General features: G+C 34.3%; 1 protein-coding gene across 2 annotated transcripts; it reads left to right on the top strand.

The window, feature by feature from the left end:
* The first annotated feature begins 154 nt into the window (after positions 1-154).
* On the top strand, positions 155-23,369 carry LOC123676243 (fatty acid-binding protein, heart). 2 transcript variants are annotated; one of them, XM_045612029.1, is made up of 3 exons: positions 155-502; positions 17,480-17,757; positions 23,128-23,369. In XM_045612029.1, exons 1-3 carry the CDS (start codon positions 346-348, stop codon positions 23,179-23,181), a joined length of 489 nt encoding a protein of 162 aa, XP_045467985.1. In that variant the 5' UTR covers positions 155-345; the 3' UTR covers positions 23,182-23,369. The 2 variants fall into 2 exon arrangements, with proteins under 2 accessions (XP_045467985.1, XP_045467986.1); XM_045612030.1 differs by lacking the exon at positions 155-502 and adding an exon at positions 12,617-12,910.
* The last annotated feature ends 620 nt before the right edge of the window (positions 23,370-23,989 follow it).

The raw sequence follows: 23,989 nt of genomic DNA, 5'->3' as shown, positions 1-23,989 counted from the left end.
TCGAATTTCCTGCCAATAAAGTGCAACACAAAGAAAAACCGGACTATGATCTCGTTCGTTGTCGCCATCCTCCTCCTCCTTCAAGAATCCCCACCATTTTAAACATGAAGGGGTGGATCGGATAAGATTTTAAAACGGCTGAATCTCCAAGACGGACCATAGAATTCGAAAAGCCGCAGCATCTGTCACTACGTAGCCGAAAGCTCAACGTTTCAAACCTCGCCTTGTAAGAACGGTAGTCTATACCCCAGGGGTAAAGGCTAGCTGTCTCCTCAATCGAACGAGCAAATCGAGTAAGCCGTTCCCCATATTCCCGAATACGCCGGTCCGTTGTCGGTTATTTTAATGCTGTTCTATCAGGCGGTACCATTGTTGTCAGTGGTGGTTTTCCTAGCGGGTAGGAACGAAGCATCATCTGGAAACATGAGTGTGGATTCGATTTTGGGCAAAAAGTACAAGCTCAACGAGAGTGAAAACTTCGATGAGTTCATGAAGGCGATCGGTGAGTAAAGTTTCTCTTTATTTTTTGAAAATATGACATAGATTCTTGTCGGATTTCTGTGGTTCCACCCTCTATACCCCAATTGATGATTGTTCATGAAGAGAGAGAGTCTTTTTGCATGTACATATTGATTTCTTGTGCCCCCTCAAAACGAACGTATAAATTGAAACAATACTAATATTTTCAAAACAATTGGGTCCACTATCGTGATTTATCGTTCTCCTACTTGTTGCCAATTATGATTTTTCTCGATTTACTATCAACAATTAATCATATCGAAATATCCTATTGTTATATCATTAACTATATTAATCCTCCAATTTTTAACTCAAAAATTCATTTTGTACATTCTCTATTCAATCAGATGAAAATCTATATTTAAATATCGCCCCGCAGAGTTGAACGTTTGGAATCATTAATTCCTGAATACTCCAGTTAGAATTTTCGAATACATATTCATCAATCATGAAGTAAATAGTTTCGCTATAAATTTCTTGTACATTTTGCAATCAATAAATTCTTTAACGTGAATAAGAACATCGGGTTCTCTAGTACCTAGGCCTGTTTTAATTCAAATGTTAAGATTTTATACATCGCAGAACTTGATAGTTCTAGTATTGAAATTTGTTGATGTCGAACAATAGGTACGATAGAATAATTATTGAAAAAAATTGAGCGGAATTCATCATTTGTAATTGAAATTACATATTCTCATTTGGCTCATTGGAACATCAATAACGTGTCAGAAACAGAATATAAATTATTATATTCAAACAATTTCTTCCATATTCGCATTATTGAAGTTCCAATCTAAAAATGAGATTCAAGACCGATCAATATCAGTTCATGAATTCCTGTTTCAATAAATTACCGCCCATACATTTTGAGCTTTATTGGGAATCTCAAATATTTTGTCGTAAACAGAGAACATCCTTTACGTCTTTACTTCTTTTAATAATGAAGAACCTTCATAGTTCAAAAATGGGATATTCTCTTTTTTTTTCGACAACTTCGACAATGTAAAAGTGATAGGTACATAATTAATTGTCTTTTTCGATTATGAAAATTTTGACAACATTGTTGTCGAAAAGGCGTTAAGTGCAATTAAAGATTCCGTTGATGTAAATATAATTAATAATACATAGCTTATTTCAGTTTTTTACAACTTTATATAAAGGGAAGATTTTTCTAGAAGAGCCAAGAGTGATTGCCGAAATTTGAGAGTCAATTTTTTTCAGTATCCATTCTTCTGGCTTGAAATTCTAATATATTTGATATCAACAAATTAAAATTCACTGTGATAATAGATGCAGTATATTTCAACACTTTTAACATAGCGAAACATTTTTTTTATCAATCAAGTCGAGATTTGTTAGAATCTTTAATGAGGAATTCAAAATGCAAAGCAAAATTGTGGAATAGTATTTCTTCATTTATTCTAAATCGACCTTCAAATTCAAACCATTCGTTGATAATTTTTTCAACACAATTTTTTCTACCATACTTCTGGCTAAAAAAATCAGAAATATTGGTTAATTCTTCTTAAATCGAGAGATGTTGAAGTTTTATTATGGTGAAATAGTTTCAAGAAAGACCTAGGAATGTCGAGATGAAACATAAATCGAAAATATCTTCCATATTATTTCCGAAAAATCATCGTGGTGAAGAATTCTAAGATTTTTTGAAAATGAATCATTTTGTTTTAATTTTTTCGATGTGAAAGGCGCTTCAATTGGAATTCTCATTATGAATATAATAATTTTTTGGTATTGTATTTGGAATGTTCTTTAATTGGGTCCCACAGAATTTTTAATTCAAAAAAATTCAGAGCTTTTCTCAGAAACGAAAAAGTCGGATTAATTTCAATAATTAACTCAATTCGTATGCACTGAATTTTATAATCCATTCTTTTGGTTTGGAAGGTTACAAAACAGAATTGGAAATTTAAAATTCATTTAGAAAAATATATCAAATTGTAAATTCTTCGATGCCAAGGTTTATCTATAATGGTTTTGCAGACATTGAATTGAGAAACCAGAGATGAATCACCTAATATGGATATAATTAATATTCTTCTGAATTTGCTTCGTGATATTAAACTTGAGAGATGAATTCAATAAAGTATGTATTTAATTCACTCTCTATATGTTTGACACTAATCATCATCAAGTTTTACCGATAGTATTCGAGATTCTCCATCGTGAATTATAATTGAAAGTGATAACATCAATGATCATATTCTAAAAGGTTTTAGGAAACTGATAATTTTTCAATAAAAGAATTATCGAATAATTGAACAAATCTATAACTTCATTATATATCTATTCTTTTACTCGAATAATTGTAATGAAAATTCAGAAAGTGTGGAATATTTCCGCGTAATTAACATTTTCCTCTTTACCATGCAAGATTACGTTAAATATGATATCATTTTCACATGATAACCATCTGGAATATCTAATGCGGCATCGAGTGCGACATGTACTTGAAACCAATTTTTAGGGCATCAAAACCACTCAATCATCTGATTGTATCACCATAACTCACGAACCCATTGAGAAATAATCAGTGAAAATGGGTGTCATTTGTTTAATGTAGAATACGTGTAGTTATTGGCCTAATCGCACTTTTATGTAGAGGGAAACGAAAACGTTTATACTAATTACTAATTAGCGCGATTCTGGTCGTCTTGCGAAGGTCAGTGTTACTGTCCTTTAAATAGACATTCGGTTTATCTGGATAAACATATGACAGACTTACAAACACTAGATTAAATTGATACTTGTTCGAAATCTCTGATAACCGATATTGAACCAGCCACTGTTGTCGTGTGGTGAAACATGATTTGATAGCGGTAATCCGAGCAAGAGCAATGATCTTGTATCTTGTTAATTAAATTTAGAGTCATTATTCCCAGAAATGAATATTTGAAATCGTTGATAGTGAAATTAAGTTGCGATTCAATTTCACTTTTGGGACTCAATTCATAAATATTGAAAACATCAATAAAATTCAATTTGTAATATTTTTTCGTTCAGAACTTGCCGGCATTGATGAACTCAGCTATTTGAGACATTCATACCGTAATAACGGGTGGTTTGCTCGGGGTAAGTAGTTAGGGATAAGTATGTTGTGGTAGAAATGGAGTGTGTTCTTCGAAGCGATAATTGAATATTTGAGATTTGAACGAATAGATGGTTACGTTGTTGAAAGATTGGATTTATCCTCAGTGGAATTTGGATTTCTGTAATTTTCCATACTAATTAGTTCATAATGTTAATATGTGTGAATAAGTCTTTCCCGTTTTTTGTAAGAGATGGCGCCACCAATACTGTGCGAGTATTTAATGGTTACATATGTCATAATCAAAGCTTATTCATCTGTCAACAATTCCACACTAACACATTAGTTGAAATTTTTTCGCATCATAAATTTTTGAAATCGTGAAAATGTCGAAATTTGAGCCGAGTCGACGTCATTTGCGGGAAGTTTCACTTTATTGGTTCAATTTGAAGAAATCTGCTGCCGAGGCGCATCGGTTGCTTCAGGAAGCTTATGGAGAAGGTTGTGTCGATGATTCAAGTGTTCGCGGATGGTTTCGACGCTTCAAAAGTGGCGATTTCGACGTGGAAGACAAGGAGCGTTCCGGGCGGCCGCAAATCTTTGAAGATCAAGAATTGGCGACATTGCTTGATGAAGATTCGTGTCAAACGCAAGAAGAACTTGCTGAAGCATTGGGAGTTGACCGAACAACCATTTCCAAGCGTTTGAAAGCCATGGGAATGATCCAAAAGCAAGGAAATTGGGTGCCGTACGAACTGAAGCTGAGAGACGTCGAACGGCGTTTTTTCACTTGCGAACAGCTGCTTCAGCGACATAAAAGAAAGGGTTTTCTGCATCGTATCGTGACTGGCGATGAAAAGTGGATCCGTTACGATAATCAGAAGCGAAGAAAATCATGGGGACTACCCGGCCATGCATCATCATCGACGGCCAAGCCAAATATTCATGGCGCCAAGCTCATGCTCTGTATATGGTGGGACCAGCTAGGTGTGGTTTACTATGAGCTTCTGAAACCGAATGAAAGGATCACAGGCGAGGTCTATCGACGACAATTGATGCGTTTGAGCCGCGCACTGCGAGAAAAACGGCCACAATACTCCGACAGGCACGACAAAGTTATTTTGCAACATGACAATGCTCGCCCACATGTTGCACAGCCGGTGAAAACATACTTAGAAACGCTCAAATGGGAAGTCCTACCCCACCCGCCGTATAGTCCAGACATTGCTCCGTCTGATTACCATCTCTTCAGATCGATGACGCATGGCCTGGCTGACCAGCACTTCCATTCCTACGAGGAAGCCAAAAAATGGGTGGATGACTGGATAGAGGCCAAACCGGTCGAAGTTTTTCGCAACGGGATTCGTATGTTGCCAGAAAGATGGGGAAAAGTTGTAGCTAGCGATGGCCAATACTTTCAATAATTCATTTGTAACCATTTTTTCACAATAAAGGCTCAAAATTTGAAAAAAAACGGGAAAGACTTATTCACACAACTTAAAGTTGAGCCAGTTTTATTTGAATTGAGTAATGTGTGTGTGTGTGGCTTGACGCATTCCCATTTAGAGGGACGGAACAGAACCATTATATTTGCATGATCTCAATGAATGAATGTACTGGGTGTCTCATGATAATCAAGGATATGCATGGAATTTTGGCATTCAATGTGTTATGATAATGAAAAAGCAAATTACACTTTTTAACTAGGTAGCTAATGCTTTTCGCTGTGGGATTATATGATTCATTGCCGAGGAAAATATTTTAGGATTCAGACAAAGCCATTCGTAAACAAATTGTCTGAAAGCAGAATTGCGATTTTCATGTCAACAACAAGCATGTGAGATATATCGGGAATGGAAATATGGTGACATATCGTTTTGACCTGCAGGTGGGGTGTTTTTGAATGGAGGAATTGTACTGGTTTGGTTATTGAAAAATAATATCAGAGGAAGATGATCTTTTATTGACACAACGTTATGTTAGTTATCTAAGTCGTTCAATAATTTATTCTTATAGAAGTACATACATTCTAAAATTGCATAACTCTGAACACATGGATTGATTCTACAGAAAGCATTTATAAAATCTTCAACAGAATTTTGTTTGCTGGAGTTCTGTGTTAATCCTTTGATGGTGTCCACGAATATGAAGTAATACAGAGATATTCGTAGATTTTTCAGCATCTCAAGACGATTGATAATTAGCAGTTGATTCAATTCAGATATTTTATTCAAGTCAGATGTACTGAAATATATGCAGTTCCCCCATTTTTTAACTCTAGTCATCATACATTCACAATCACATCGTACAACTGTTGCTCCACATTCTCTTTGGTAATCATTTTCGATTTGTGACATAAACAACTCCCATTCCCAATCATCAAACGATATTACACAATTATTGCAGCTCAGCTTGACGGCAGGGGCAAATTGCCTTGCTGGACTTATGCCACAATCAATGTATAGAGAAGCAGATCCCAATCTACATTCTATTTCCAGACGAAATTGTTGGTTCAACAGGTAGTGCTTTTCGTTTTTCACTGCAGCATTATATGATTCATCATCATCATCATTATGCTTTGATTCAACATCAGAAGCATTTACGCTTAGCGATGGCTCATTGTATTGTTGTGGTTGCATGATTGCTCAAAGTTTGTTTTCTGACTGAATCCAGGAATCATGTTCTTCACTCATCCCCAACCATCGCACCAAAACCTTGTCTGCACGTCTGCGTAATACTTTTTCAACCAAGTAAACATCGGGCTGCTTTGTCTTTTGCAACTCTTCTTGGTAGAAAGCTCCACTTATAGGTCTACCGGCAAAATCTTCAAGAAGGTAACTTACTGGGTTGGTCAGTTGAACTTTTGTGATTTTAAATAGTTCAGTAGTCCATTGCGGGAGATATCCCTTTGTAAAAATATGTCTGTATTCACTTATACGTACAATATCACCCTTCTGAAATCTATGAGGTCCTGCTATTTTGATGTGGTTGTATGCAAATTTATATATGTCACTCTCATTTTTCGTATTAACATCACATGGTTTCATTCTAATCGTCCGATGCCTTTTATTATTATATGCATTTACCACATCTTGAAGGATGTCGATCCATCGATAAGTTCCTCTCAAACTAAATTGTTTGAAAAGCGCTTCTTTCAACGTTCTTATGACTCGCTCCACTATTGCTGCTTTCTTATCACTATACGTATTATAATGATTTATGTGATGTTTTCTAACTAGTTCTTGAAATTGGTGATTGAAAAATTCCTCTCCTTGATCATATTGTAAGTTGATAGGTATTCGTCCGTCATTGTGCTGTAGGATATCGAGAAAAGCCCTAGTCACTTCTTCGCCTGTTTTCCTCTTCACTGCTCTAGCCCATACGAATTTCGAGAAGCAATCAATAACAACAAGAATATACTTAAAACCCTCATTACTTGTGGCGAGCTTATCAAGCTGCCCTAAATCCATTTGCCAAAGATCATCTAACCCTTTAATAATTGTTCTTCGTCGAGAGAAATTTTTACGCGCAGGACGATGAAGTTCCTTAATTACTTGAACTATTTCTTTAGATGGTTGGGTGTGTCTCATCTTTATGAGTTTCACTATTCATCTGTGGATGTGTGATTGGTACCACGGTTGTAGTATAGGCAGAAGCAGACAACTCTACGGATGCCAAGCTAGAAATCATTTCACAAATTTTTTCCAATTTCTCACCCATGCGTTCCAATTTCTCACTCAGGTGTTCTAATTTACTTCCAAAATCTTTCAAGACATTGCTAAGGTTAGACAATTCTATGTCAATGATTTCGTTAGTCACATCACTTTTTTCAGTTGGTCTCTTCACATTACATAGCCTTCTATTGCCGAAATCATAGTCACCATCATTGGTCATGGGAAAAGTATAATCAACCCGCAAGCAACTGTTTCCAGTGTATGCAACCCGACCAAATGTGTCCATTGTAGCTGCTATAATGAATTTGGATGCAAAAAACCACACCTAATATATAATTCCAGCTTCACGCAACTCATCCACAATTGCTTCGATTTCGTTATCGTTGGAGTTGTTGCCTGCTTCTTTTGGCGCGTGCAATAAACACAAACGATCTACTAATTCGTTAATATCATTCCAATATCTATAGTCTATCGCTTTTTCATTGTATCGCATCATCCCACCACCAATCGATTTATTGAAAGACACGTTTGGTGACCGCCTAATTTCACGTTTTGGACCTGTGAATTGGCCTCCAAGATCTTTTGATTTAACACCGCTTGACTACTTTCTGTGAGGCTATGTAAAGTCATTGGTCTATGCGGATAAGCCACAAACCCTTTATTATTTGGAAGACAACATTCGCCGTGTTATTGCCGATATACCGTCACAAATGTTGGAAAAAGTCATCGAAAATTGGACGTCCAGATTGGACTACAGCCGTGGCGGTCATATGCCAGAAATCATATTTAAAATGTAATGCCACAAGATTATCTTGCTGATAAATAAAATTCATGTCAATCGAATAATCCATCGTTGTTTCATTGCAATTTGAAGTTCTACAGCTCTAAAAAAATCACACTTTATTACACTTACCTGAAATCGAGCCTATAATAAAGCATATCAATTTCAGTCTACGGAATAGCGGCTTTGGCGATATGAAAAATAAGTCCTTTTTTTTTAATGCATAAATTTCAATCATATATTAATTTCACAGAAAAACATGTTGAAAAATGCTCAAAAAAAGATCTTAAAACTCGATTAATAATTACATATTTATACCTTTTATTGCTGATGAGAAACAGACTAGTTTGGACCAATTTACAATTTTGACATTTTCCACAATAAAATTTGATAGTTATTTTGAGATTCCAAACAGATTTTTCATGTAGACAAAATATTGGAAATGTAGTGCATTTTTAACAACAATGGATGCCAGATTGTAAGAATATAATGGATCAAAGTTTTCTTTACCATAAAATACTTCCGAATAATAATAAGTTTATTACTAACATCAATATGATCTTCCCAACAGCAAACCTTTGAATCAATAATGAAAATAAACGCATTCGTAAATGTCATTTGATTGTTTATACATCCAAGTGACGTCAGTTGCATAAAATGTCATTTTACAACCGCTTTGCCAATTACTTATTTGATTGTCCTTTTATATGATGAGTATTATTGCCAAGAGAAAATATCTACTCATATGCTCAATAAAAATCACTGAATAAGTTGAAAATATTTGAAAAATCGGTCGATTAGCTCATTCTTGAAAATTTGATTCAGATTTCGAACCGAATAGCCTCTTGAACAAAACCAGCAAGATAATACTTATTAGGTACTCTTCATAATTTTCATTTTTGGTAGAATTTCGACATCAAAATAGTTTTTTCTAATGAGTAGGGATGCCAAAATTAATGGAAATGTTGAAAATTTCTGTCAAAGTTCTTCAGTTTCTTTCACAACAGAGATGACAGAAAATCTCTTTTCAATTCTAAAAGATTCACGCGAAGAATATTTTCATTTCGTTCATCACAAATTTATTGAAATCGTCACAATATAACAAGTAGAACATTCTACAAGAATATCTTCAATTGGCGCAATGTAATTTGGAAGAGGGATATGCAAATTCATCGTGAAAGCCATCAAAATATAATTCGAATTGAAAATTGATTAATATTTTTTATTATACATAGAAATACATCGAATCCCTCTCTTATGACAAGGTCGAATGCATAAAATACTATCAAATAACTCGAATAATCGCTTGAAAAATTACCTCAATGATACATATTAACATTTCTATACATCAAATAAATTATTGGGAAAATCATTGAATTTTTGAAATATTCGGAAACGAAATTATTGTAATAGTATGCATTTGTATAGATTGTTAGAAAATAAATTTATACGTACCTCATAGACGAAGAAAATAATAATGAATGTGTTAATGATAGCATCACTAATATTTCATTCGGAAACAATGGGGACTAGAGCTTGAACTTGAAAGACCTTGGTCAATATTCAAATGATTAGCTCTGACCTTTTGTTGCGGCAACGACGGAAAGTTCATAGTTCCATCAGCTTTTTTCATTGACTATTGAAACGAATTATTTCTGATAACGTAACTTTTGAATTGTCATCGAAAAAATTTTTCGATTCGATTTGGCGAGAGTAACAATGAAATTGTTATAGAAATGATACTTTTGTCATCACAGTATAGCTCTATTGAAGAGTAGTAATCACAATTTAATCCAATTTTTACAAACGTTTTGACCAAAATATTTTCATTTTCGGAAACTTAAAGTTATATTCTTAATTCCAGTTAGTTTCTGAAGATGACAACATAGGATTTCGTTTAACGATTGTAAAATTTTAGAGGATAAGAATACACATCAAAATGAATTATCAATAAAAATAACAGAATATTTCAAATGGATTGAACTATGGAAATTAGGTATTTCAAATTAGATTCAGATACAAACAATTGTTTTTCAAAATTAAAAAAAATCTATCGAAAATACGACTTTTTCCGAAAATTCTGGAGATTCTAAAAACCAGAGAATTCCCTGAATTTTTATGAAATTTTTAGGATTTCGATAATCAAAAGTTGCATGCTTCAGAATTCAAGACATCAACTGAAAATAAATATACAAGATGTCCCCAAAATTATTGTTCGATAATCAATATGATCTACTACAAAGAAAAATTGAGGAGGCTCAGATTATTTTTTTTTTAAATTTTACTATACTTAAGAATGATTTTATATATTTTCTCCGGTGCTAAGGTAGAAAAATCATGGAATTTGGTTACTATTTAAACTGGAGCCTTCAAGGATATATTTCATGACAACTTTTTCCTATCTGAATATTTAAAAATTCTTCGCAACATTTCGAAAACTTGTAAATATAATTGAAAGAATCCATTGAAATTGAATTTGTGGAGATTACATGCATTTTATATTTTCCATATCACTTGCATCCGTTAGTTAATAATTTCAACTGAATGTAGGCTTTGTTACTGTGTCCCACTGTAACTGTTAATTTTCATCCAACAGAGAATGGTTGTATGATCAAACGTCGTTTCCAGCTTTTTGCATGCAGATTATATCAGTTACTGCATAATCATTTCACATCAGAATTTCGTAATTCTTTCTTTATGTTTATTTCACCGAAAAGTCATTCACCTACAGAACCAGTTTTCGTTTTCGATACAATCTACCATATGTGTCTCTCTATGGTGATAATGGTATCAAAGGAAGGAAATTTGTTGAACTCGTGAAGATTGGTACTGCTCAAAAGAAAAATATCTCATTGAAATTGAAAGATAACTCAGTTGTCTATAGTTACTTTCATTTCGGAATTATATCTGAAGGGGTGTTTTTTTTTCGAGGTATATAACTTTAAGTTCGCATTACTTTTCAAGATGGAGACCGATTTGACAGCTGTCAAGTGATTTATTCTCAGTTTGGTTTGGCAATTCATCATGAATAGACTCACGCCTGAACAACGCTTGCAAATAATGCAATTTCATTTCGAAAATAATGGTTCTGTGCGGAATACGTATCGCGCACTACGTCCATTTTATTTTGTTTAGCGATGAAGCGCACTTCTGGTTGAATGGCTACGTCAACAAACAAAACTACCGCATTTGGAGTGAAGCTAATCCTCAAGTGTATGTCGAAACACCGTCACATCCAGAAAAACTGACTGTTTGGTGCGCTTTATGAGCTGGTGGAATCATTGGTCCGTACTTCTTCAAAAACGATGATGGCCAGAACGTTAGAGTCAATGGTAATCGGTATAGAGCCATGATTACTAACTTTTTCATTCCTGAATTGAACAACCATGATGTCCAAGAGCTGTGGTTCCAACAAGACGGCGCAACATGTCACACAGCTCGTGCCACAATCGATTTATTGAAAGACACGTTTGGTGACCTCCTAATTTCACGTTTTGGACCTGTGAATTGGCCTCCAAGATATTGTGATTTAACACCGCTAGACTACTTTCTGTGGGGCTATGTAAAGTCACTGGTCTATGCGGATAAGCCACAAACCCTTGATCGTTGGAAGACAACATTCGCCGTGTTATTGCCGATATACGGCCACAAATGTTGGAAAAAGTAATCGAAAATTGGACGTCCAGATTGGACTACATCCGAGCCAGCCGTGGCGGTCATATGCCAGAAATCATATTTAAAATATAATGCCACTAGATTATCTTGCGGATAAATAAAATTCATATCAATCGAATAATCCATCGTTGTTTATTGCAATTTAAAGCTCTAAAAAAAACACCCTTCATATTTGAGCAAAATAAACAATAAAATACCCAATATTTCCATAACAATAGATCTAACTAGGTGAAAATTTATTTGTATATGTTGAATAAGAGCTTTTTTATGCCAAATTTTCGAATTTTCATCAGAACATCAGGTCTAGATAAACTAACAGAAACAATGACTACAGTAAAGTTGATTACGTCCCATTGATATATGGAATGTAAAGTCATTATTCTGGTTAACTGAACTAGATTTTGTGATACAACACTCAAAATATGGCATAATCATCCCAGCTGTATATTGATATACAAGGTTATTATTATTATTATTAGATACAATAAACCTATAAATTCAATACAATATACAATAATAATAATAATAATATACAAGGTGAATTTCAAACTAGATCTATTAGGAATTTTTTTCTGTTTCTCAATTTCAATTTACTATTCTGAATTACAACTTTGTTTTTCTGAATTCCAAATTCCTAATCAGAATTTCAATTTACTTTTTCTAAAATCAAATCAACTATTCCCAAATTCATTTTTTTTCTGAATTATACTTTCCTATTCTGAAAAACATGTTGCCTTTTCTGAAATTGAACTTTGATTTTCTGAACTACAATCGAAAACGGTGTAGTTCGTAGAAATAATCCAGCATTACGTCATGAGTAAATGTTCGATGAACAATAAACTTTAAACTTCAAATGAAACCACATCTGTGTCCTTGACAACGAAACTAATCGTGAATACAGACACGTTTGTGGACCATTGAGTTTAGAGAAGACGGTCCCTGTACATATGCGGGTTTATCTCCGTTATCTAATTCAAAGAATAACAAATTGAATCACATATTATCGATATCCTTCAGTGATACATTGACGTCCAGAGAGTAAAGTACATCTTTTAGGTACTTTAAACTAGTAGAGAATCTGATCCGGTACACAATTTCTAAATTTGTCAGTACGTTTGACATCGTTTGTGAAAATGGCTAATATCGATGATTTCCTGAAAAAACAGTACAAGCTGGAAGAGAGTATCAATTTTGATAATTATATGAAGAGTTTGGGTGAGTCTTCAGCATTCTTGGGTGTTTTCTCTTCCTATCTAATTATAGAATTCAAAAGAGTTGTTCTTGAGAAACGTTATTCAATATATAAGATACATTGAAAATCTGCAAACTTTCTCACAATTTGGATTGATATAATTTTTTTATATAATGTCTACATATTTATTCATTCTTTTGTCCCAAAATACCATTTCCTTAATTACTCAACTAATTACATCCACCAGAACCAAAATTTCATTCTCAAAACTGCAATTCAAGAAAATAATACTAGCAATTGAAATGAATAATATGACATAAAAATGTACACATTTCAAAAAGTGGATATAATAATTTCAAATAATAATCACTGAAGAATAGGTATTTGGAGCCAAAGAATAGGAATATATAAATATATCTGTGTTAACCTCGACTTCGAATGACTTTTCATTACCGAGGTTATTTCAACGTATAACAATGGTTTCTGCCATTTTCATCTTTGTTAGGAAGATTTGTTCGCGCTGTAGAAGAAATGTGTTATTAAAATTGAGGATTAGTCATTTCGAAATACTAAGTTCTGATTTAATGATTCTACTCATAACGTCAATATTTCGAAAAATGAATTAGAGCTACAACTATTATCGCTTCGCTATATTATATACGATTTTCACATAAATTCCAAGACATGAACTGAAAATTTTCAGATTATTAAACATTAGGAAAGATATTTCATTGAAAACAACTGATATTACACCTCCCTTGTTTATCATTTCCTAAATATAATAAAATCTAGAGAATTAATAAAAGGAAAAAATTTATTCGAATCGTTATTGATATTTTAACAAATATGCAGTTGAGAAATCCATCTGATATTACATTACTAACAAATACTCTACTAGATATATGTGTCTGTACTAATTCATTATCGTCTTCGTTGTTAACCACTTCAGACTCTGCCCTTATTCATTTGAATTTTCAATGCTCCATTTTCTTATATGACTAATTCTTTCAAGTGAATCAAGCTCTATTAACTCAACAACTGCTAATGCACCATGTTCCTGGTTCTGCAAGTGCCTAACAATGGTTGTCTATTGAATTTTTAACTCTTACATTTCCCAGCATGGTAAACATACTGCAATCAACGATTTAATGATTTCCTGTTTTCTATTATCAGCCTCTACTGTTGTAGATTTGAGAGCGTTCTTTCATGTTGATCAATTGTCCTGAGACTATCTCAACGTAAAAGGCTCAGTATTCACTTTAACATTTTATTCGATGGAAAATGTTGCAAATTGGAGTGCACTTAAGTGATGTATTATTGTTTCCTACTCTACCGAAAGCCGAGGGGAGTTTTTGTTCACTTTTTTGATATAAATATTGATTTTAAAAGCATTAGCGAATACGATCAGTCCAATTCAACATGACAGGTTCACACATCGGACTGATATAATAATAATAATAATAATCTTTATTTATCCACAACATACAATAAAGTAACATTATATCAAGAGATAAGCTCATATTCAATGCTGTGGAAAGGAACTTGAGGCAGTAAAACTGATATAAGATCAAGTCCCGAAAAAAAAAAAACAATTTAGAGAAAAAACAGGCAAAATAATAATGTTCCGTACAAGAGAAAAACAAACAAAAAATCAAAGGTGCCATACACTCTCGATATCAAAACCATTCTAAAAATGAAAATAAAAATATCTCATGAATGTATTTTGAATCCTGTATGGTTTTTGATTTATTGACATACAACTCAGTGTCCAATTACAAGATCTTTCCAAATTGCATTTCGTATTCTTGTGGGTATAATACATTCCATTAATATTGACAAAATAAATAAAACACTTGGCTTTACGTTTCACAATTAATATTTATAATGGCGATGGAACAGTCAAATATAAAGGAAACGGATAAGCTCTCAGACATGTAACATTCCAATACAAATTAAGATGCATAGAGTGTATCCCCATGACAATCAAGCAATCAAAAAATTGTCCTCTAATAGGGGTCATTAATGAACAGTATCTTGAACATCAAGCAGACTTGTTATTTCAAGGTCACTGAAAAGATTCAGATATTTGTCGATCACATGTTACACTGTTCCTTTATTTGAACTCAAATTCTCTACTACTATTTTTCTAAACAGTGTACGAGATATAATGTGATCTATCTCACTTTACATAAATCAGAAGATTACCTATTCCATCATTTTATGTACAGGGTTAGTCATATACACTGCGCAAAAAAATTAACGCACATTCTGAAAATCTGAATTTTAATGAAAGTTAACTCTACATTGACTTCATAACATTTTTTGTATGTTCTCTCGGGAAGGTTTTGAACGAAACAAGACACATTAAATGGAAGAAAAATTCAGGATTTCACCGAATCTTATGTGAAAGAAGAGAAATAAACAATTTTCAAAATACTGGAATGCTGATAAGTGATTTAATTCTTGGTATTTCCACCCCTTGCGTTAATTACAGCTCGGCAACAACGGTTCATACTCAAAATGAGTGATCTCAAAATGTTCTGATCTAATCCTTCCCAGATTTCTGTGAGTTGGATTCCTAAGTCATTAAGAGTAGCTGGATGATTTTCTGAACTTCTCAGCCTTCTATTGAGGTTGTCCCAAACCTGCTCAATCGGATTGAGATCTAGATTCCTGCTGGCCATTCCATTCGAGAGACTTCAACCTCTTCAAGGTACTCCTGAACGATGCGCGCACGATGGGGTCTGGCATTATCGTCCATAAAAATGAAATTTTCACCAATGTATGAGGCAAATGGCACTACATGCTCTTCAAGAATGTTCCTTATATACCTATCAGCATTCACAGCTCCATTACCAACGACCACTAGGTCTGTGCGAGCAGTCAAAGATATTCCACCCCATACCATAATCGATCCTCCCCCGAAACCAGTAGTATTAAAGAAATTGCACTGAGCATATCTTTCATGTGGACGTCTGTATACAAGGGAACGTCGATCACAATGGTAGAGGCTGAATCTAGACTCATCTGTGAAGAGAACTTTTTCCCAATCGGCCTCTTCCCAATGGATATGCTCTCTCCCAAAATTTCAAACGCGCCCTTCGATGGGCTGGGGTAAGAGCTGGTCCTCTTGCCGCGACACGAGGCCTTAAATCATATTCTCTGAGGCGATTTCTTATTGTCTGAGTGCTAATTCGCACCCCATGAGTTTGCTCAAGCTTATTTTGAAGGAGGCGAGCGGTTGCTAACCGTTGTCTCAACGAAGAAACTCTCAAGTAACGTTCTTGAATGGCAGTTGTTACCCGTGGTCTACCCTGTCCTGGTCTTCAGACATTCATACCTGTCTCCCTGAATCGCTGCAACATTCTGGACACACTTGTATGGGAAACTCCAAACCTTTCTGCAATTCTTGTGTATGTCCACCCTTCTTCTCGCAAAACTACCGCTTGGGCACATTCCTCTTGGGTCAAATTGCTTGTTTCGCGTTGCATAGCGATCGAGTGTAGAAATTCAAACGAAAGAAAAACTATTGATCACTAGAATTGATCGAGATCAACTGATTTCAGAATGGAGCCAATACATTCAAAATCTGATAGTCTCATTTTTTTTTTATTCCTGCTGGTACAAAACATCTTTATTGAAGAAAAACGTTGAAAGTGGATAACATATGCATGCATAATTCTAATAAAAATAATTATCATTGAGAACACCTTCAGTTGTAGAATAAATTTGAGATTTCCCTAATGTGCGTTAATTTTTTTGCGCAGTGTATTTCAACCGAAGATTCCTGAGGTCGAAAGAAACACTTTTTTCCGATTCGATTTGTTTTCTCACTTAGTATAGCGAGCATTCTGGAGTTGACATGACTTTGAAGGGATTGAAGGTGCGGAAATGATTCATTACATCAATAAAACACTAAATTTCGAAGATCATTTCCTTCGATTCAAATCCATTTGCGAGATTATATAATTATATTTTTGTATGGATTTTCAACAGTCTGTATCTTTTCAACCGAGCCGAATCGGAAAAAATGGTTAAGGAAAGAAGTTGACGTCAGGAATCTTCAGTTGAAATATATGAAGAAGTCAAAGACCCTCTTTAAATGATACAATGACTCTCTTTCCTAGTAAGCTCTGAAAGAACATCACAGATAAAACTTACACTGATCTTAGAATTTCTATACACTTCAAAATTTTTAAATTCTTAGAAATAGTTTTGAACTTGCAACATTTTCGACGCAAATGTTTCAGGCTGGTATTGGTTCTGAAATCACGAAAAAATGTCCCCTCTTCAACGGTATCTCAGAATTTCTACCTACATCATTGGTGGATGCGCTGAAACAGCTCTGAAGAGTTATACATGAGTAAACTCGTAGATCTTGGCTCTAATTTTCTTCACTATTCAGAGTGTGCTTACTACAACTTCATTCTTAATTTTAGAGTTTTAGAATTAAAAAATTCTGAGTATTTGTAGGAATTCTGGAATTTTGGGAACAGAATTTTTTATGATTTTTCATCCAGAGGTTCCGACAAATGAAATATCATCTAAATTTTTTTTTTGTAAAGATGATTTTGAACTTCTTTATTTTACAGGAGTCGGCTTGGTAACCAGAAAAATCGCCAATGCAGTCTCTCCAGTTCTCGACCTGACCAAAGAGGGCGATGAGTATGTCATCACCCAGAAGTCCACCTTCAAGAACATGATCATCAGATTCAAGCCAGGCGTAGATTTCGTACAAGAAACTCCCGACGGCAGGTCCGTAAATTCTGTCATCACCATCGAAGGTAACAAACTCCATGAGGTGCAGAAGGATGACAGCGGAAAAAACACCGTCATAGATAGGATCTTCACTGACACCGAAGTTAAAATGGTGAGAAAAATTGAGTACAATAAGACTTTAAAAAATGAATCAGACTTCCTCAAATTTGTTTCACTTTCAAAATAAGCTTCAACCTAGCCAATCACTTCTTTATTAGGGCATCTTTAAAGTCAGTACACCACTTTTCCACCATTGTTGACGCTACAGCAAATAATGAATAACACTAATCAAGCCATTGCTTTACTTGTACAGTGCATCCCATTTTGGGTGAGACTGCCAGGTTTCTCGCTTGTTATTTAAGATAGAGCCTTGCAGTTTTCACGTTCCTGTCCTACTTTTTCGTGAAACTCAAGTTGGTCTAATCAGATTTTGCATATCTGTTTCCGTTCAAGAGATACAGGGCGATTTTGGAAATTGATACTTTTCGGTTCCCTCCTTTATCTCCGAAGTTATTAGAAATAAGGCTGAGTTAGAAACTACGTCTGAATCAGATTTCTGCGTAGAATCCAGTGGCGTACTCAATTTTTTCTCTTCGGGGTATGATTTTGAAGATTCAACACAAACCTATATTTTTTTTAATGAAACACCCTATATATCATTATTTCGTTGAATTCGTTATTTTTTTCCCTTCAAAATGATGTATGATAGGTAGAATGGTCAGAAATGTTAAAAAAACACTAAATCATCAAATAATGATGATTTTTTGTTAATGAGCAATGGATTTCCCATATAAAAAAAGATTCAATTGGATAATTTTAATTTGTGATTTTTATAAATAGTAGAGTAAGCAAACAAAGATAATACACTCATCACTAACATGAAAAACAAAACGTAGGTACCTACCTAATAGCAACAAATAAATAATACAAAAATTCATAAACATTGCATGATATATTACAGCTTAAACTGTTCAAATTACTGTCTATTTTCCTCTAATACATAATTGACAAAACTTTTTAATACGCCTGAGTGCATTAAATATTATAAAAGGGCGGTTTTGTAAATCCTGGAAAACTGCCTCTCTTGATGCACGAAGTTCTTCGAGACAGTTATGTCTTTTACTGTAGTATATTATATGTATTAGGGAAAATGGACAGCAATTTGAACAGTTTAATCTGTAAGATATTATGCAATGTTTATGAATTTTTTTATCATTCATTTGTTGCCATTAGGTAGGTACCTACGTTTTGTTTTTCATATTAGTGATGCGTGTATTATATTTGTTTGCCTACTCTACTATTTATGAAAATTATCCAATTAATCTTTTTTTTCATATGGAAAATCCATTGCTCATTAACAAAAAATCATCATTATTTGATGTTTTAGTGTTTTTTTAACATTTCTGACCATCCTACCTATATAGTATCATAATAATAATAATAATAATAACATTTATTGATCTCTTAAGACATTATAAAATGTATGAGATAAGTCACATCATAGAGAAAGAAGAAAAGAAAAATAAACAAATGAATTACAATTCAGTATAATATATAGCAACAATAATAATAGAACAAATGCCTAACAATTCAGAGGAGAATCATGGAAATATTCGTTTATGCTATAAAAACATTTTCCAAGCAATAAAGACTTTATTCTCTTTTTGAAACTTGTACGATCTAAAAATTTGATTGATTCAGGCAATTTATTGAACAATTTTAATCCTTTATAAGTAGGTGAATTTTCGAATTTGGATGTGCTGTGCTTAGGCAGAGAGAGTATAGCAGTGTTTCTAGTAGCATAGCTGTGATAACTAGAAAGTTTTTCGAAAGATGCATAATGATCCCTGATATGTACAAGAGACTTATAAATATAGACACATGGAACGGTCAAGATGCCATTTTTAATGAAAAATGGTTTACAGGAGGAACGTGGATCCATGCCAAAAATCAGCCGAAGGACCCTCTTTTGCAGTATAAATACTCTGTTCATTTCTGACGATGTACCCCATAGTAAAATATTATAAGATATGTGACTGTATACCATACAATAGTATAATTTCAGTAGTGATTCGAGTGGAAAAGAGCTCCTTACGCGACTGATAGCATAATACGATTTGCTTATTTTACCACAGACATAATCAATATGTTGAAACCATTTTAAGGTGTTGTCAATGTAGATGCCCAGAAACCTAACACACTCCCCAGACTTGACTACTCCATCACAACAATCAACTGTCATACCACCTATAGTGTTATTTTTCAAGCCAAAATGTATAAACTGTGTTTTTTTTATATTTACTATTATTTTATTCATGTGGCACCATGATACGAAATTTTCAACTAAAATTTTACAGGAACAAACGAGCTCATCATGACTTGATGCTGTTATTGATACTGATGTGTGATCAGCAAACAGAGTGATATAATCTGCTTTCAGATGACTAGGCAAATCATTTATAAATAATACAAACAAAAGAGGTCCTAGGACTGATCCTTGGGGGACGCCAGAGGTGTTATTATACTCTTCAGTTAAGATGTTCTGCACTCTTACTCTCATTGTTCTGTCAGTTAAGAAACTTGATAACCAATCAAGGAAAATACCTCGAAACCCTAGATTATAGCATTTACTTATTATGAATGAAAAGTCAAGTACATCAAATGCGCGAGAGAGATCAAAAAATATCCCCGCCACAAATAAGCCTTTATCTAAGCTTTCATAAACATGCTCAACAAACCCGAAAGCTGCCGTTTCGGTAGATCGGCCCTTCCGAAAACCATGTTGACAGTCGCCAATCACCTTGAAATTGTCCAAAAATTTAGTCATTCTTTGAAACACGGTTCTTTCAAATACCTTCGATAGTACGCTCAGAATTGAAATCGGTCGATAATTTGCGATTTCACAAATGTCATTCTTTTTTTTGTATACTGGTATTACAGTGGCTGCTTTTAACGAAGATGGAAATATACCAGTGGTGACCGACAAGTTTAATAAGTGAGCGATGGGTTCGGAAAGATAAGCGCCGGCTGCCTTGAGAATCTTCACTGAGATGAAATCTGTACCCACACTTTTTTTGTTTTTTAAACTTCTGATGACGTCTAATACTTCAATTTCATGAACAGGATAGAAATAAAAGCTGACTGATGACATTTTACAGGTGGTACAGGACCGAGAAAGGTTACCCCCATAATAACTACTCAATTCATCATTTGCTATATTAGAAAAATACTTGCCGAAAGCACGTGCTACTGTCTTTGGATCAGAGCAAATAGAGCCATCAATTTGAAGAGCAACATTAATTTTTTCATTATTATTATTTCGACCTGTTTCCCAATTCACGATGTTCCAAATTGCTCTGTTTTTATTTTCAGAGTTTTCTAAAAACTTATTATAAAAATCAAACTTAGCTTTTTTAAGCAGCATATTATAATCTAACTTACATTTTTTATATAACTCGAGGGAATTTGTTGATCTGAGCTGTGAATGGATCCAATATATATTCTTTAAATGAACACTGGCTCTCCTTACCGCTGCAGTAATCCAACCATCATTGCATCTGTTTTTCGATGAAGTACATATCCGAGGAAAAGATTTATCAAAGAGAGAATTAATAATGTCCAGAAACTCCTTGAAACCAACATTTATGTCGGCTTCGCTTCTGTATAAGTGTTCAAAACTAATTTCAGAAAGATTTTCCACAAATTGATTCAAAGTTAGATCCGAAATTACCCGTAAAAGTTTTTTTCCAGGTTTTTCCCGCCTTGGTGTCAACATGGCATCGTAAGTGAACTCTAACAGTAATATTTTGTGGTCGCTAACGACAGCTTCCAAAAGGTTTGATTCACATTCAGTCAAGTCTACATTTGTTAGAATATAGTCAACTATGGACTGAGATGTATAGCCGCAGATATTCGTTAATATTCTAGTTGGTTCCATTGAAGTTATTCTCAATCCAAAACAAATCAAAAGATCCCTAAACATATTTACATTATGATCGTTTTTCAACCAATCGATATTAAGATCTCCACATAAAAAAATATACTTGACTACCTTAAAACTATTACGCAATATTTGCGATACAATCTTCAAAAAAATCTGAAAGTCACCCTGAGGGGGTCTATATACACTTATAATACCTATTTTGACATCGCCCACAGATTTCACACCGCATACTTCACAGTGCATCTCTTCAGAGAATTTAGAGATATTCAAGCTTCTCGTGTGGATCCCCGATCGCACATACACTACACAGCCGCCGTGTTTTCTTGAGGGCCGACAGAAATAGTCAGCCTGTACATACCCTGGAATCGACATCAGATCTATGTTGGAAGAGTTGCACCAATGTTCAGCTATGCTCAAAATATGAGGAGATTCTTCAGACACTAACACTGCCAGATTGTTCAATTTGTTCGTCAAACATATATATTTTGAAGGGAAAAAAATTTTGAAAATATTTTGAAGGGAAAAAAATAACGAATTCAACGAGGTAATGATATATAGGGTGTTCCATTGAAAAAAATATAGGTTTGTGTTGAATCTTCAAAACCATACCCCGAAAAAATAAATTGAGTACGCCACTGGATTCTACGCAGAATTCTGATTCAGACGTAGTTTTTACCTCAGCATTATTTCTAATAACTTCGGAGATAAAGGAGGGAACCGAAAAGTATCAATTTCCAAAATCACCCTGTATCTCTTGAACGGAAACAGTTATGCAAAATCTGATTAGACCAATTTGAGTTTCACAAAAAAGTAGGACAGGAACGTGAAAACCGCAAGGCTCTATCTTAAATAACAAGCGAGAAACCTGGCAGTCTCACCCAAAATGGGATGCACTGTACAGCATTTTTCTCATGTTTTATCAATACGTGATACTCGTTTTATCCATTTTTCAAAAAACCACAAATGTAGCCTTAGTTAACTTCAAATATCTCGATCCAGACTTGACTATGTGATCCCAAATTTCGACACGAATCTTTTGAAGCTTGGTATTAATGAGAAAATGTGTTATGGCTTATTGAGTGTAATGTTGAAACACTTCTTCAGATTTCCTCACAAAAAAATTACACATGTTAGGTCGGGGATCGAGCTTGAAATCTTGAGCTCCCATTACCTGGAAGCAAGTGCACATAACTCTTGTTGTTTTATTAATGATTTTATCTTGCTGGAACCATAAACATACCCTGTTGAAAGTTGAGAATCTGCAATTGTTGAAGAATAAACTTATAATCATATTCGCACATCAATTCGATTTGAGTGTCATCACTACTGCACTTTCTTCAATATAGAATGAACTAATGTCTTGCTGTCTCAATATGGCACACCATACAGTATCATTAATACCTACAGTCCTCTCAAAAACATTAAGGTTTCTTGTGGTCAGCCTTTATATTGTATACCCCAAGTCAACTAAAAATTATTGAAATAAACATATTTATATTCATTTAAATATTTTTAACTTATAAACCTTCTTTCTTTCAGACTATGAATCACGGTGATATCTCAGCAACCAGGGTGTATAAGCTTCAAGAATAATGACTTCCATCACAAATTTACCTAGGCATAATTCTTCGTTGTTCACGAACAACATCAAATTTCTAATTTAGCTATTATAGGTTACATACTCAAGAAAGGGTTTCATGTGTTACTGTGAATTCTCATTTTTTGTTTAGTCTGATTTTATAAGATATGGCATCAATTTTAATAAAAGAAAATATTATTTGCATATGACTTTTAATAACACCTTGTAATGAGCTCCCTTATTCAATATTCTTGCAAAGGACCAATTTATATAGTAACTGACAAAGAAACTGCAACATTCAGAAGGAGCTGTTTAAATTTAATTTTTTTTTGTAAAAACATATAAAGTAGCCTTCTACCCATGATGTCCCAAACATGCTCTATGGTGAAAGATAGGGGGATCTGAGCGGCCATGGCAAAATATTCACATGGGTCGCTTCGAAAAAGTTCAAACTAACTCTGGCAACATCAAGTCGGGCATTATCTTGCTGATATATTGAATTCTCGAGCCGGTTAAGGAAGGGAGAACATATGGCTCCACCATTTCTTGAAGGTAACGCAGCGGTGTCATGTTACCTCGACTAAAGACGACCTACTTGCATGTGCAATAGCACCCTATACCATAACGCCTACTGTCCGGTGTACATGACGCTCAACATCAAACTGAGGTTCACGTCTTTCTCTCCGACGTCGTCTAACTCTTCATCGGCCATCATGTGCACCCAAGGAGAATCGAGATTCATCAGGAAAGACGACCTGATGCCATTCCACATTCCAATGATGATTTTCACTGCACATTTGGAATAATTGTCGGCGATGCTAA

The sequence above is a fragment of the Harmonia axyridis genome, chromosome 3, assembly GCF_914767665.1.
Source record: "Harmonia axyridis chromosome 3, icHarAxyr1.1, whole genome shotgun sequence".
NCBI classification, from domain to species: domain Eukaryota; kingdom Metazoa; phylum Arthropoda; class Insecta; order Coleoptera; family Coccinellidae; genus Harmonia; species Harmonia axyridis.
This window is presented reverse-complemented; position numbering and strand designations above follow the sequence as displayed.